Source organism: Lucilia sericata, unplaced genomic scaffold (genome assembly GCF_015586225.1).
Source record: "Lucilia sericata isolate MDLA Ls3-8-SP2 unplaced genomic scaffold, ASM1558622v1 Contig000210F_arrow, whole genome shotgun sequence".
In the NCBI taxonomy this organism is placed as follows: Eukaryota; Metazoa; Arthropoda; class Insecta; order Diptera; family Calliphoridae; genus Lucilia; species Lucilia sericata.
The window spans coordinates 356,139-372,126 of NW_023994238.1; the positions used below are offsets into that span (position 1 = coordinate 356,139).

At 30.2% G+C, this 15,988-nt stretch overlaps 1 protein-coding gene across 1 annotated transcript in view; it reads left to right on the plus strand.

Moving 5' to 3' along the window:
• The window catches only part of LOC119602145 (glypican-4), a 157,724-nt gene that overhangs the window by 121,557 nt on the left and 20,179 nt on the right, over positions 1-15,988 (plus strand). The window contains exon 2 of the mRNA XM_037953501.1: positions 13,839-14,003. Coding sequence (XP_037809429.1) covers positions 13,839-14,003 — 165 coding nt within the window. The remainder of the gene's footprint in view (positions 1-13,838; positions 14,004-15,988) is intronic.

Genomic DNA, 15,988 nt, shown 5'->3' on the forward strand with positions numbered 1-15,988 from the left:
ATATTTGAAGAAAGAATTTTTATAATAATTTTGCTAATATTTTTCTAAATTATTGTTTTGTTTTTATAAATTGTAAATTTTGACTTTTTTTTGGGAATGTAAGGGAAGTGAAACCAAAAACAAATTGGTTGGCAACGCTCCGATTTTATACCCTAAAAAATTTCTTAGATGTGTAACAACTGCTCATGTTTCAAGACCAAGAACGAATCAAACCAATTTCGACTTTTTCGACTCTCCCAGAGGAGAAGGACATTCTGCATCAATCGAAACAAATAGCTCTTAAAGGGACAAGGTCTATACCTTGTTGATCCCTCCAAAGTATATAAACTGCTCTTAAATCAAGACAATTTCGGATGCCCTGTTTTGAAGTGAATCGTATTCCTGATCAAACCAAACAAATAGTAGCTGAACGGGCCGAAGTGTAGACTAAACTTCTTTACAAATAGTTCTTAACAGTTATATCAACATGTTGCCGATCGTTGTCATGATAACATATTAAGCTTTAGTGTTTGGCAGCATATTCTACGAACACCTGCCTTGAAGGTCTTATTTCTCGGTGATCTTTTTCATTCACTGAGTAAAGTTGAGACGGTCTACCACGCGCCCCTCTATGAAGTACTCATTTGGCAATTTTTGTACATGGCTGTGCCGGTCCCTAATCTCTTGCCATATTAGCCCTGTTGCGGAATGACAGGCAGCATGAGATCAATCCCAGTGCAAACCCCGAGAAGGAAAAATCAATCACTGGTCTAAAGTCAATAGAAGGGGAGACTACCCCAATATCAGATGAAATCAATCTTCCGGTATACCGGAAGGTGACCACCCTTTTGAAAGATTACATTATTTATTTGGTACAGAGTCCTTGTGATGATCTGGCCAGATTTCAGTCCATTTAGTCCCACCAAATACAAAGCAATACTTTAGCGCCATAGATATTTAGCTTCACTGTTGAGTCGGCTGGTTGGCCGGGCTTCATACATGGCCTCTTATTCCCCAGGTTATCGTATCGTAGCCATGGAACTCATTTATCATAAACTTCGTGTACTTTGGCGGCAATTTTTTTCAAATGAAAGAAGTTAAACAAAATTTCTTGCATATAAAACTTTTCTGGACCAAAATTCAACACTTAAATCTCAAGAATTTAAAAACCCTACTAGCGAAGGGCTCTTGGGCCACTAAAAATTTTGCAGTCATTAAAAAGCTAATGTTTATCCATTGAAATCTTAATAAAAAACTTAACTTCTTTAACATATTCCCCTTATTTCTAACCTATATCCATTATCTGCAGCCGTTCATTATCATTATTAATAAAACACATTACATATTATTAAAACCTACTTTTTCAATATAAATCTTAGCAAAAAAAAACGCATTAAAAAAATAACAACAGATGAGATTTCAGCCTAAAAAAAAAGAACAACAAAATAATCGATTTCAAGATTACTAGGTGAAAACCATAACCATATTTTCCACACTACACTCCACTCACCCCTAATGGATGTAATATGCTTTTCTAAGGAAACCATAACTGGAATTGAAAAAACAACAACAAAAAAACAAAATAAATGAATTTCATTAAACTTATGTATGGACAAATAACACAACAATGTGGATGCAGCAACGACACACAAACCAACAATATCTAATATAATCTATTCTCAGGTTAAATCAACAGTAACGAAAAAGAAATAGAACGCATAGAAATTTCCCCCCCAAAAAAAAACCGGAATCGAGTTTAACCGAGCAACTCAAACACCCACCGTTGTTAGAATTTTATTTGCACACAAACAAAAACCAAGGTATGTCAGCCAGTCTCGCCGCTTGCATTAAGGTTAAACAAAATTTCACTTAAATACACCCCGATCTGCCCGATTTTAACAGCAACAACAACAAGATTGCTTCAACCACCACCAAAGCAACACTACTTACTAACTACTACAGCCATTAACATTTGCTTGCTATTTCCATAGCAGCTCTACTACTTCTTTGACTACTACTCTAACTGCTATAGCACCCATTATACATACATATTTTGTAAGTATGCGAAATGACTATGAAAGGAAACAGGATACTAAACAACAGTAGAAAGACATTTAAAATGATTTACTATATAATATTGCTCACAAACACACTCAACACATAAAAAAGTTAAAAAAAAAAAATATAATCAACAAAAAAACAAACCCCATTCATAAAACTCCAGCAGTGCTAGATAAAAGTCTGTCTCACAAAAGCATTTGCAAGCATACACATAAAAAAACTTCCGTTTCCCTTTCCATTTAGGAACGACACACCAAAAAAATAAAAAAATAGCAAAAAAAACCCTGTGAAAAATTGCTCGACAATATTGCTACAATTGTATTCAACTAAACAAAAGGGTGCTAAACTTGAACATTATTCTAGAAAATAAAATAAACTTCTTGCAACAAGAGAATATACTCGATAGTGGTCGTTAGTTTATTCCACATATATTTTCCTCCTTTAGAAATAATATACAAAGAATAGCATTTGAAATAAATGCTTTTTATTTCCTTTGAATCTTTCTCTTTGGAGAATGATTGGATTATTTTTTTTTTACGAAAAATTCAAATGGTTGAAAGGTTTGCAACAGGTTTGGTTAAAAGGAAAGATATTTAAAGATATTCTTTGACGGATCGCTAAAACTTAAAGTAATTTTGAAATGAAATTATAAATTTTTTTATAATACAAAGAAATTTTCGAAAATTTTCTATAAAGAAGATAATTTTTTAAAAAAATTATAAATTTTTGAAAATTTTCTAAAAAAAAGAGAAATGTTCGAAAGTTTTTCGAACATTTTTTATAAAGAATTGAAGTGTTCGAAAATTTTCTATAAAGAATAGATATGTTCGAAAATTTTCTATAAAGAATAGATATGTTCGAAAATTTACTATAAAGAATAGAAATGTTCGAAAATTTTCTATAAAGAATAGAAATGTTCGAAAAATGTATATAAAGAAGAGAAATGTTCGAAAATTTTCTATAAAGAATAGAAATGTTCGAAATATTTCTATAAAGAATAGAAATGTTCGAAAATTTTCTATAAAGAATAGAAATGTTCGAAATTTTTCTATAAAGAATAGAAATGTTCGAAAATTTTCTATAAAGAATAGAAATGTTCGAAATATTTCTATAAAGAATAGAAATGTTCGAAAAATTTCTATAAAGAATAGAAATTTTCGAAAATATTTCTATAAATAATAGAAATATTCGAAAATTTTCTATAAAGAATAGAAATATTCGAAAATTTTCTATAAAGAATAGAAATTCTCGAAAATGTTCTATAAAGAATAAACATTTTCGAAAATGTTCTATAAAGAATAAAAATTTTCGAAAATGTTCTATAAAGAATAGAATGTTCGAAAATTTACTACAAAGAATAGAAATGTTCGAAAATTTACTACAAAGAATAGAAATGTTCGAAAATTTTCTATAAAGAATAGAAATGTTCGAAATATTTCTATAAAGAATAGAAATGTTCGAAATATTTCTATAAAAAATAGAAATGTTCGAAATATTTTTATAAAGAATATAAGTGTTCGAAAATTAACTATAAAGAATGGAAATGTTCGAAATATTTCTATAAAGAATAGAAATGTTCGAAAATTTTCTATATAAAGAAAGGAAATGTTCGAAAATTTTCTATAAACAATAAAAATGTTCGAAAATTTTCTATAAGCAATAAAAATGTTCGAACATTTTCTATAAAGAATACAAATTTTCGAACATGTTCTATAAAGAATAAACATTTTCGAACATGTTCTATAAAGAATAAACATTTTCGAACATGTTCTATAAAGAATAGAAATTTTCGAAAATATTCTATAAAGAATAAACATTTTCGAAAATGTTCTATAAAGAATAAAAATTGTCGAAAATGTTCTATAAAGAATAGAAATTTTCGAAAATGCTCTCTTAAGAAGAGAAGAAGAAGAGAAGAGAAAATTTCGAAATTTTTCTATAAAAAAGAGAAAATTTTCTATAAAAAAGAGAAAATTTCGAAAATTTTCTAAAAAAAAGAGAAAATTAGAAAAAAATTCTATAAAAAATAGAAAATTTTAAAAAAATTTATAAAAAAGAGAAAATTTAAAAAAGAATCTATAAAAAAGAGAAAATTTCGAAAATTTTCTATAAAAAAGAGAAAAATTCGAAAAATTTCTATAAAAAAAGAGAAAATTTCGAAAAATTTCTATAAAAAAAAGAGAAAATTTCGAAAATTTTCTAGAAAAAAGAGAAAATTTCGAAAATTTTCTATAAAAAAAGAGAAAAATTTCGAAAATTTTCTATAAGTAAAGAGAAAATTGTTTATAAAAAAGAGAAAATTTCAAAAATTTTCTGTAAAATAAGAGAAAATTTAAGAAAATTTCTATAAAAATGGGAAAATTTTCTATAACAAAAAGAGAAATTTTCGAAAATTTTCTATAAATAAAGAGAAATTTTCAAAAATATTCTATAAATAAAGAGAAAATTTCAAAAATTTGTTGTAAAAAAAGAGAAAATTTCGAACATTTTCTTTAAAAAATAGAGAAAATTTCGAAAATGTTCTTTATAAAAAGAGAAAATTTCGTTATCGTACGCCCCCTTTCCCTAGAAGATATTGATGGGAAATGCTTATATGTATAACATTCTCCGAAAGGAATTATCATCCAGAGTTAAGAAACTCAGTTTCCTGGACGTATTTCTTTAGAATTTTTCAAATAGTATAACTGATGAAAGAAAGCTGTTTCTATTAAGAAAATTAAAACCAAATTCCCTATCTGAAAATCGAAAATCTTGAAATGTAAGGCAACTTTTAAGTCGTCCTTAACCGTCATCCTTTATTTACTTATATTTTTCTTCATAATGTCGTTAAATTTTTGAAAAACTTTTCATAATATTTTCATTATTATTTCGTTGTTGTTACTATTGCTGATAAACTTTTAACTACCCCCTCTTGCGAGACTCGTACGTAGTATTGACAAATGTTTATATTCAGCCAACAAATTTTAAGTGTTGTTGAAGACTTTCCAGCTTTTGCTCATTCAAATAAAAACAACAAAACAAAACATTTATGTATTTGAAAAGTTGTTGCTACTGCTGATGTTGTTGTTATTATTATTGTTTGTCCTCTTTTATTTCTTTTACAACTTTTTAAAATTTCTCTTAAAGAGTGAGAGAAATAAAATTAAACTTACAAGCTATTGTAACAGGATTTCAGTAAATAGTGTAAGGCGTTGAATAAAACTTACACTATATAAGAGTAGGAGCGAATAAAAGGGGTTTATTTTGTTGTTGTTGTTGTTGTAGCTGCTCTTTCTTAATCTTTAACATTTTTGGGGGGAAAATTTGTGTAAAAAAGGGTCGTTGTTCGTTATAAAAATGATACGTTTAAATGTTGAGAACAACAAAAAGTTTCACTTTCAATGTCTAGGTTGTTGGCAGAAGAAGAGTGTGACTTTCAAATAAAGTGGTGGAAGGAAAAAAAGTTTATTTTCTTTGTACATACATACATACATACATACATACATATGAATTAAAGATAAAACTTTAGTCTAGATATTGGCCAGACACAAAAGCAAATCCCTTAAAATTGCATTTGATTTGTAGTAGTTGCTATTTCTAGCAACGGAAATGTTTTAAATGAAGTTGTACATTTTAGTTTTTAAAATTTAAACAATTTCCGTTTCGGAAAAGTGATAATCAAATTAGTATTTCAAAGATTTATTCGTTTTGTTTGGAGTTGACATTTTTAAACAAATGACGACAATAAACATGAAAATACAATTAAGTTGTAGATTGTATGTCATCCAGCTTACAAATCAATGAATTATTCAATAGAATCCTTGTAAAAGTTACAATTATTTGGGAATGTCTGTTAAATAAAATGTTTTATATCCTTTACTTGATTTTTTTGGGAAGATTATTTTTTTTATTTTTAATGTGTAAAATAGTATTTGCTAAAAAATTGATTTCTATTAGGCTAAAATTGCACCCTTTTCAATTATGATGACATATTAGACTAGGATTAAGAAAAAATACAATGTTTACTTGGATTATTTATAAAAAAAAAATATTTTTTAAAATTAGAGGAAAAAAAACTTTGAAAAATTTTCTATTAAAAGGGCACTTTTCTTTAAATAAGATACATTTTAAAAATTTTTTCTATAAAAAGAATAAATCTTCGAAATAAAAAAGAAACATTTTCGAAACTTTTCTATATAAAAGAGAAATTTTCAAAACTTTTATATAAAAAAGAGAAGTTTTCAATACTTTTATATAAAAAAGAGACATTTCCAAAACTTTTTTTTTATAAAAAATAGATATTTTTTAAAACTTTTCTATAAAAAGAGACATGTACTAAACTTTTCTATAAAAAAAAAGAAACCTGTACTAAACTTTTCTAAAAAAAGAGACATTTTCGTAACTTTTCTATAAAAAAAGCGACATTTTTGAAACTTTTCTAAAAAGAAAGAGATATTTTCGACTTTTTTTTTATAAAAAAAGAGACATTTTCGAAAGAGTTCTTTTTGATACTTTTCTCTACAAAAAAGAGACTTTTTCGATAGATTTATATAAAAAATTACCTTTTTGATACTTTTCTATAAAAAGAGAGACATTTTCGAAACTTATCTATAAATAAGAGACATTTTCTCTACTTTTCCATAAAAAAGATACCTTTTCGATACTTTTCTATAAAAAAGAGGCATTTTCGAAACTATTCTATAAAAAATTAGACATTTTCGAAACTTCTCTATTAAAAAATAAACATTTTGAAAACTTTTCTATAAAAAGCGACATTTTCAACACTTTTCTATAAAAAAAGATATATTTTCGCAACTTTTGTATAAAACAATAGAAATTTTCGAAAATTTTCTAACAAATTTTATAAAAAATTGAAATTTTATAAAAAATAGAAATTTTCTAAAAAAACTAGAAATTTTCGAAAAATTTTCTATAGGTTAGGTTGATAATCGGCCCTGTTGTGCGCTCCTTTTCATGGAAAATGTTTGTTGGTAAAAACAAAAACCTTATATAGTATTCACTAAATATATTATCGTCCAATGTTCAGAAACTCAGTTTCCTGGACGTAATTCCTAAGAATTTTCAGTGTTCGTGAAGGATATTATATCCGGAAGTGATATTCCAAGACATTTGGATCTAATTTCGGCGAAAGCCTGACAATGGCAAAGAAAGTAATCCAGAGTTTCACTGTCCTCTCTACATCATCTGAATCCGCATGTCCAATTTTGTATAGGTGTGCCCGTAATCCTGTGTGTCATTCCGTTATTGCTCGGACTTCTGCCTGGAAGCTAGTTGCTGGTATATTTCTGTTTCTGGGTCTTCAATATAAAAACCCAAGCCCACTTTGTCTCCCAATTTAGAGCCATCCGTGTAGCAACGGATTCCTATTGATATTTGATCTAAAGTTCCGCTTGACCAAGACATTCTATCTGGGATTAGCGTTTCATAGTTTCCGACATATTTTGTCTCTGATATGCGATCGGGCACATCCGATGATTGTGTATGTTCCAATGTGTCCAGTATACATTGATGACGTGTCCTATAACCGCTTTTGGCCAGTTCGCCTAAAGTTATGAGCCGTTCAGCTGTAAGTGCCGCCTCATATCTTATATATTTATGTATGGGTGGAATATCTAGCATAGTTTCCAGAGACTTGGTTGACATAGTGCTCATGGCTCCACTTATACCCAAGCAGCATGTACGCTGGAACTACCTGTAGTAGTTTGATATTACACTTTTGAAGCATAATTTTCTATAGAAAAATATAAATTTTCGAAAAATTTTCTATAAAAAATAGAAATATTCTATAAAAATGAGAAATTTCTTTTTGCTAACAAAATATTAAATTTTTTTCTAATTTCAAAAATTACATTATAAATTTATAACCATATTCCCTAATATCTTATGGTGGTTACCCAAATATTATTACCACAATAATTTCAATTTCTTTTACAAAACCACAAATATTTCTTAGTCAAACAAGAGTACTTGAAGAAGATCTTTATCCCATATAATACTGGAACAAATGCTATTGAAAAAATGTTACCATTTTAATAATACTCATGAAATAAATAAAAAGAAACATTCCCCATCTTAAAATTTCATAAAGCTCGTAAAATAAAATAAGAGTTTAAGTTAGTACTTCAAATCGTATCAGATAATATCTCTAATTTTTACACATACTCATACAATATATGTATAAGAGTACTTAAATTTAATATAAATAATACCCTAGACGTTATAGAATATGATAAACATGGTAAAAAAAAGAAATTTATAAAGAAGTCCCCTGTCATTAAAACGAGGTTAGGCCGAAAAGTTTATATTAATACCGTATTTTTTAAAGAAGCTTCCACGACTTTCAGGGGAAATTGAAATGCTTTTATGAACGTTTTTCTTAACATAAAGTTTCCGCCTAAATAATAAAGAGAACTTTTCAGATTATCCTCCTACATGTATGAGCTTTAATTTTGCCTAGTTAGTTTTTATGGCCAACAACAACAATTGTTGGTAATTGTTATGAGTGTTGCATGCATTAAACATGGCAATATATGTACAACACAATAACAACAACAACAAAATTGTCCTCCTAATACAAATACAACAAAAAACATACAATTAAATAGCTTTTTGGACAAAGCAACATTCCCAACACTACACAAGTACTTTTGTATACAAGTGTGTGTTTGTGTAAATAAAAAGTGATGTAAAAGTACTTTTTGTATCACTTCAAAAACCCCAACATAATACTTTGAAATATTAGAATGGGTTCGTTATTTTGGCTTTATCTTAATTGTTTTTGTTAGTATAATGATGAGGGGCAGAACACCAGAATAAAGGAATCCTTTTTATCATTGCTACTTTACAAGTCTAGGTAAATAAATGTTGTATGGCTTTAATAATACAAATTAGTTTTGCTTATTTAATTAACATAATTTTAATATTTTGAAGGTAAATTAAATTTATTTTTCTGTACTAGGGCAGGAGTTATAAGATGTATAAATCCGTTAGAAATTTGTCATAATTTTAAGCTTAGCACACAGGGTACTTGTAAGAGGATAATGTGTAACTCTAAATAAAGGAGAATTACAACTGACTAGAACTGAACTAGAACTGAACTAGAACTGAACTAGAACTGAACTAGAACTGAACTAGAACTGAACTAGAACTGAACTAGAACTGAACTAGAACTGAACTAGAACTGAACTAGAACTGAACTAGAACTGAACTAGAACTGAACTAGAACTGAACTAGAACTGAACTAGAACGAACTAGAACTAGAACTGAACTAGAACTGAACTAGAACTGAACTAGAACTGAACTAGAACTGAACTAGAACTAGAACTAGAACTGAACTAGAAACTGAACTAGAACTGAACTAGAACTAGAACTGAACTAGAACTGAACTAGAACTGAACTAGAACTGAACTAGAACTGAACTAGAACTGAATTAGAACTGAACTAGAACTGAACTAGAACTGAACTAGAACTGAACTAGAACTGAACTAGAACTGAACTAGAACTGAACTAGAACTGAACTAGAACTGAACTAGAACTGAACTAGAACTGAACTAGAACTGAACTAGAACTGAACTAGAACTGAACTAGAACTGAACTAGAACTGAACTAGAACTGAACTAGAACTGAACTAGAACTGAACTAGAACTGAACTAGAACTGAACTAGAACTAGAACTGAACTAGAACTGAATTGAACTAGAACTGACTGAACTGAACTGGAACTGAACTAGAACTGAACTAGAACTGAAATAGAACTGAACTAGAACTGAACTAGAACTGAACTAGAACTGAACTAGAACTGAACTAGAACTGAACTAGAACTGAACTAGAACTGAACTAGAACTGAACTAGAACTGAACTAGAACTGAACTAGAACTGAACTAGAACTGAACTAGAACTGAACTAGAACTGAACTAGAACTGAACTAGAACTGAACTAGAACTGAACTAGAACTGAACTAGAACTGAACTAGAACTGAACTAGAACTGAACTAGAACTGAACTAGAACTGAACTAGAACTGAACTAGAACTGAACTAGAACTGAACTAGAACTAGAACTGAACTAGAACTGAACTAGAACTGAACTAGAACTGAACTAGAACTGAACTAGAACTGAACTAGAACTGAACTAGAACTGAACTAGAACTGAACTAGAACTGAACTAGAACTGAACTAGAACTGAACTAGAACTGAACTAGAACTGAACTAGAACTGAACTAGAACTGAACTAGAACTGAACTAGAACTGAACTAGAACTGAACTAGAACTGAACTAGAACTGAACTAGAACTGAACTAGAACTGAACTAGAACTGAACTAGAACTGAACTAGAACTGAACTAGAACTAGAACTGAACTAGAACTAGAACTGAACTAGAACTAGAACTGAACTAGAACTAAACTAGAACTGAACAAAAACTGAACCAGAACTGAACTTGAACTGAACTAGAACTGAGCCATAACCTACTAGATGTCAAGTTCGCTTTTCGAAGTGAACGTGCTATTAATGTGATAACAAAGTGAATTTATCTTATCAATTTAAATCACTCAGTTTTCATTTTACCATAAAAACCTGTATAAATACCCAAGATTTATATTCTAAATGAGTTCTAGCCAACCCACCAAAAAAATCATTCTCAGACATTAATAATTTTCATTTTCCTGCACTCAATACCCCCACCGGAAATAAATAAATCAATACTCTCAACTACAAGTTTTCTTCTTATTGAGAAAATTCAACTCACAGTCTTATAGTAAATTCACAAAGAAAATTGTTCAATGATTGCCGGTTTCCCTTGGTGAAAACTAAAACTATAGCAAAAAGAGGTAAAAAATGCCAAAAGAATTTCATTGATTTCACAAAGAACCAACTTAAATTGTTTTTCTCACTCTCTTTGTTAAATTTCCCAACACTATAATGGGACGCGTATAATAATAGAGCGTCAAGAAAATGTGAAATAAACCCCAATAGAGTTGAGAAGAAAAATCGTTGCTTTAGATGGTTGTCTTAATAAAAATCTCAAGTAAAAAATGCTTAACATAGTTAAATCTTTATTGGTTTGCCTGATATTGTTTGATGTTGGCTCCCAAGTACATGTAGTTGTAGACTGCATCATAAAAATGTCAACAAACACCAAAAGATATTTATTCTATACCTGTAACAGGCAGCCATTCAGTCAGTCAGTCATTCAACCAGCCAAGCTCTTGGCATTTCTTTAAGGCAAATAATAACAAACAAATCCAACAGCTACCAGTCTAAAGAGTTCGCCAGTAAGCAGTGAAACCGTCAACCATGTCGTCAAAATATATATATATTAAAAAGGCTAAAATATCATTACCAATACTTCTGTTATAGAAAAGTTGTTAAATACATTTTCTCTGTAAGAGTGTTGAATGTTGCCCAGATTCTTTCCGCATCTATTGTTGGCTGCTAGTTGGTGTATGATGATGGTGATAATGATGTTTTTGTACCATTTCGATTGCATGTTTTAGTGGTGCGAATGTGTTAAATGCTTAAATAAACAATTTACTTACTTTTTCATCGTCTGGCATTAACTCTACTTTAAGAGTTTTGGAGGACTAACTTTTTCAACCGAACTCATTGCTTGTTATCGACGTCTTGAGCAGTTTCTTAACGATACTTAGTTCGACATTCACAACCATAAATATGTTTTTTAATGTGTTAGTTTAAGGCTACATATAATGGTAATACATAAAGGGTAGAAGATTTGATATAAATACTTTGTATGTCGGTCATTTGACACACTACAAGATCACTAAGTTTATCTTAATAGCCTGTACTATCTCCTCTTGCAAGAACAGATTTAGAATTGGAGATACACATCCGTTCTAGTTCTGTTTTTGTTAAAACAGAACAAGAACAGAACTAGAACAGAACTAGAACAGAACTAGAACAGAACTAGAACAGAACTAGAACAGAACTAGAACAGAACTAGAACAGAACTAGAACAGAACTAGAACTAGAACAGAACTAGAACAGAACTAGAACATAACTAGAACAGAACTAGAACAGAACTAGAACAGAACTAGAACAGAACTAGAACAGAACTAGAACAGAACTAGAACAGAACTAGAACAGAACTAGAACAGAACTAGAACAGAACTAGAACAGAACTAGAACAGAACTAGAACAGAACTAGAACAGAACTAGAACAGAACTAGAACAGAACTAGAACAAAACTAGAACAGAACTAGAACAGAACTTGAACAGAACTAGAACAGAACTAAAACAGAACTAGAACAGAACTAAAGCAGAACTAGAACAGAACTAGAACAGAACTAGAACAGAACTAGAACGGAACTAGAACAGAACTAGAACAGAACTAGAACAGAACTAGAACAGAACTAGAACAGAACTAGAACAGACCAAGAACAGAACTAGAACAGAACTAGAACAGAACTAGAACAGAACTAGAACAGAACTAGAACAGAACTAGAACAGAACTAGAACAGAACTAGAACAGAACTAGAACAGAACTAGAACAGAACTAGAACAGAACTAGAACAGAACAAGAACAGAACTAGAACAGAACTAGAACAGAACTAGAACAGAACTAGAACAGAACTAGAACAGAACTAGAACAAACTAGAACAGAACTAGAACAGAACTAGAACAGAACTAGAACAGAACTAGAACAGAACTAGAACATGAACAGAACTAGAACAGAACTAACAGAACTAGAACTAGAACAGAACTAGAAAATAACTAGAACAGAACTAGAACAGAACTAGAACAGAACTAGAACAGAACTAGAACAGAACTAGAACAGAACTAGAACAGAACTAGAACAGAACTAGAACAGAACTAGAACAGAACTATGAACAGAACTAGAACAGAACTAGAACAGAACTTAGAACAGAACTAGAACAGTACTAGAACAGAAACTAGAACAGAACTAGAACAGAACTAGAACAGAACTAGAACAGAACTAGAACAGAACTAGAACAGAACTAGAACAGAACTAGAACAGAACTAGAACAGAACTAGAACAGAACTAGAACAGAACTAGAACAGAACTAGAACAGAACTAGAACAGAACTAGGACAAAACTAGAACTAAAACTAAATGTTATAGGACGTATATTATGTGTCAATTACCTTTCTTTCAAACTCGTAACTGATGGAAGGTTTCCTGGAAATGTAAATAACCTAATGTAGGGCATTTAACACCTTCTTAGTTCAACTTACACTCCATAAACGCACGCCAAAGAAAACAATATCAATACGCCACTAGCAACTCATAATAATCATCATACTTCAATGCATTTTCTTCCAAATACATATCTTTAAGATTTTTCTTCTTTTTAAGATGCACACAAAATTCATTCGTTTTTTTCTCCATTTCGAATCATTTTGAATATTTATTTTTCCTCAGAAATCTTTTAGATTATTATTAAGTGCTTCTGGTTACGGTTTGTTGCTATTTCTAGGAAAATTCATTACCTCACATTACTTTTCAATATTTATTTAGTTCATTTCTTAAATTGAAAATTCCAAAAAGTTAAAGAATAGAAAGAAGGAAGGTGTTTGCTGAAAATTCTCGTACCGAATACTTGCTTCACTATTTGTTTGTTAGATTCTATTGTGTATTTTTCAAATGGATTTTAACTATTTGTGTAATTTAAAGATTATGACAACTTTATTAATCCTCAAGTTCTTGTTAATAATAAGTATGTATTTTTAAGAGAGAAAAACTAAATTTTCATTACAACATTGTTGTTATCTTTTCCTTTGTATTTGATTTATTATTTATTTTCTTATTTTTGTTTCTTTATTTTACAGAAATGGGTTTGCGTTATTGTGAATCACCTTCGGTGGGTACTTGCTGTACACATAGTATGGAAACAAAAATGGCCATGCAGTCACGTCTGCAATTGGAGAAACATTCCAAAGAACAAATTTTGAAAATGTCAACTATGCTGAGTGGTAAAGCACAAAAATTTAATGGTAAGTTCTGATAATTTTTGGATTTTTATTATAAGAAAAGATGGTATCTCTGAACTGAAATATAACCGAACTAGAACTGAACTAGAACTGAACTGAACTAGAATACTGAACTAGAACTGAACTAGAACTGAACTAGAACTGAACTAGAACTGAACTAGAACTGAACTAGAACTGAACTAGAACTGAACTAGAACTGAACTAGAACTGAACTAGAACTGAACTAGAACTGAACTAGAACTGAACTAGAACTGAACTAGAACTGAACTAGAACTGAACTAGAACTGAACTGAACTAGAACTGAACTAGAACTGAACTGACTAGAACTGAACTAGAACTGAACTAGAACTGAACTAGAACTGAACTAGAACTGAACTAGAACTGAACTAGAACTGAACTAGAACTGAACTAGAACTGAACTAGAACTGAACTAGAACTGAACTAGAACTGAACTAGAACTGAACTAGAACTGAACTAGAACTGAACTAGAACTGAACTAGAACTGAACTAGAACTGAACTAGAACTGAACTAGAACTGAACTAGAAACTGAACTAGAACTGAACTAGAACTGAACTAGAACTGAACTAGAACTGAACTAGAACTGAACTAGAACTGAACTAGAACTGAACTAGAACTGAACTAGAACTGAACTAGAACTGAACTAGAACTGAACTAGAACTGAACTAGAACTGAACTAGAACTGAACTAGAACTGAACTAGAACTGAACTAGATCTGAACTAGAACTGAACTAGAACTGAACTAAAACTGAACTAGAACTGAACTAGAACTGCAATTGCTATTTTATTAAATTAACAGCATTAATATTTCCTAATAAACTCACAAATCATAAATTTTCAAAAATTAAACCCAAAAATATGTTTATTTTTAAATTCAGAATTTTAAAACGAAAAAAAATTGTATTTTCAACTCACCATAAATCACTTCCTAAACACTTGTACGTATATAATTAGAATTCATTTGACTTCTAACATTATAATTTACCATTAAAAACCCACAAAATTTTGAAAGAATAAACCCAAAATATGGGAAGGAAAACAAACAACCAAACTGAGCAAAACCGAAATTAAAGCCGAAACAATATTCGACACCCACTTGAGATATTTTTCTGTTCATTTATTATTCAAGTAGCAGACAAAAAGTATCCAACAGTTAGAAAAAAGACAAACCTCTATAAATTTCGTGTTAAAGTTGGGTTAGAGGCGTTTAATGTTACATGTCATTTGGCACCAGTTTTTGACATTAAAAATTGTACAATGTAAAAAATCCCAAAAACAAAAATTGTGACACCACAAGTAGCTGGAGTTAAAATATTTATTAAACATTTTACAAGAGCTACTGAGACAAGATCAGTTGGTGTATGATTGAGTATGTGTCCGTCCGGTAGTTTATATCAGTTAGGGGGACATCTACATTATCTAGTCACTTGTGCGCAGACAACAAACTTCGGTTTTGCGAAACCTTATGACACGAATGTAGAAACTATAAGAAATTACTTTGTGACAATCATTAAAGAACTGTAGCTCTAGAACACCGTTATCTACATGTGCAAATGAACCAATTGCAAACGGGTCACGGACGTTTGTCGGGTAATTTTCGACTATATTACTCCAATTTAAAGCAATAACTTTTCTTCACAACCAATCTGAAGTGGGATTGAACAAGTGTTGCCCATCACTGCATTAAGCTGCATCAAACCGTGAGACTACATTATGAGACAAAGATTAGTGTGAAGCTGAAGATGTTGCTCTTGAGGCTCTATAGACAGCAGACATTGTATGTCATGGTAGGAGGAGGATTTTTATAATGACGACGATTTGAAGTGATGGCGCATGCGGGCTTCTGTTTAATGTTAAATTCGTATTTTCATTGTTTTATTTTGGAATTTGTATTTGACAGTCTGTCTGAGTCATTCTAAAAAAAATTACAAACAAAATGTCTATGTTTGCTGGGTTAGTTAGTTGTCTC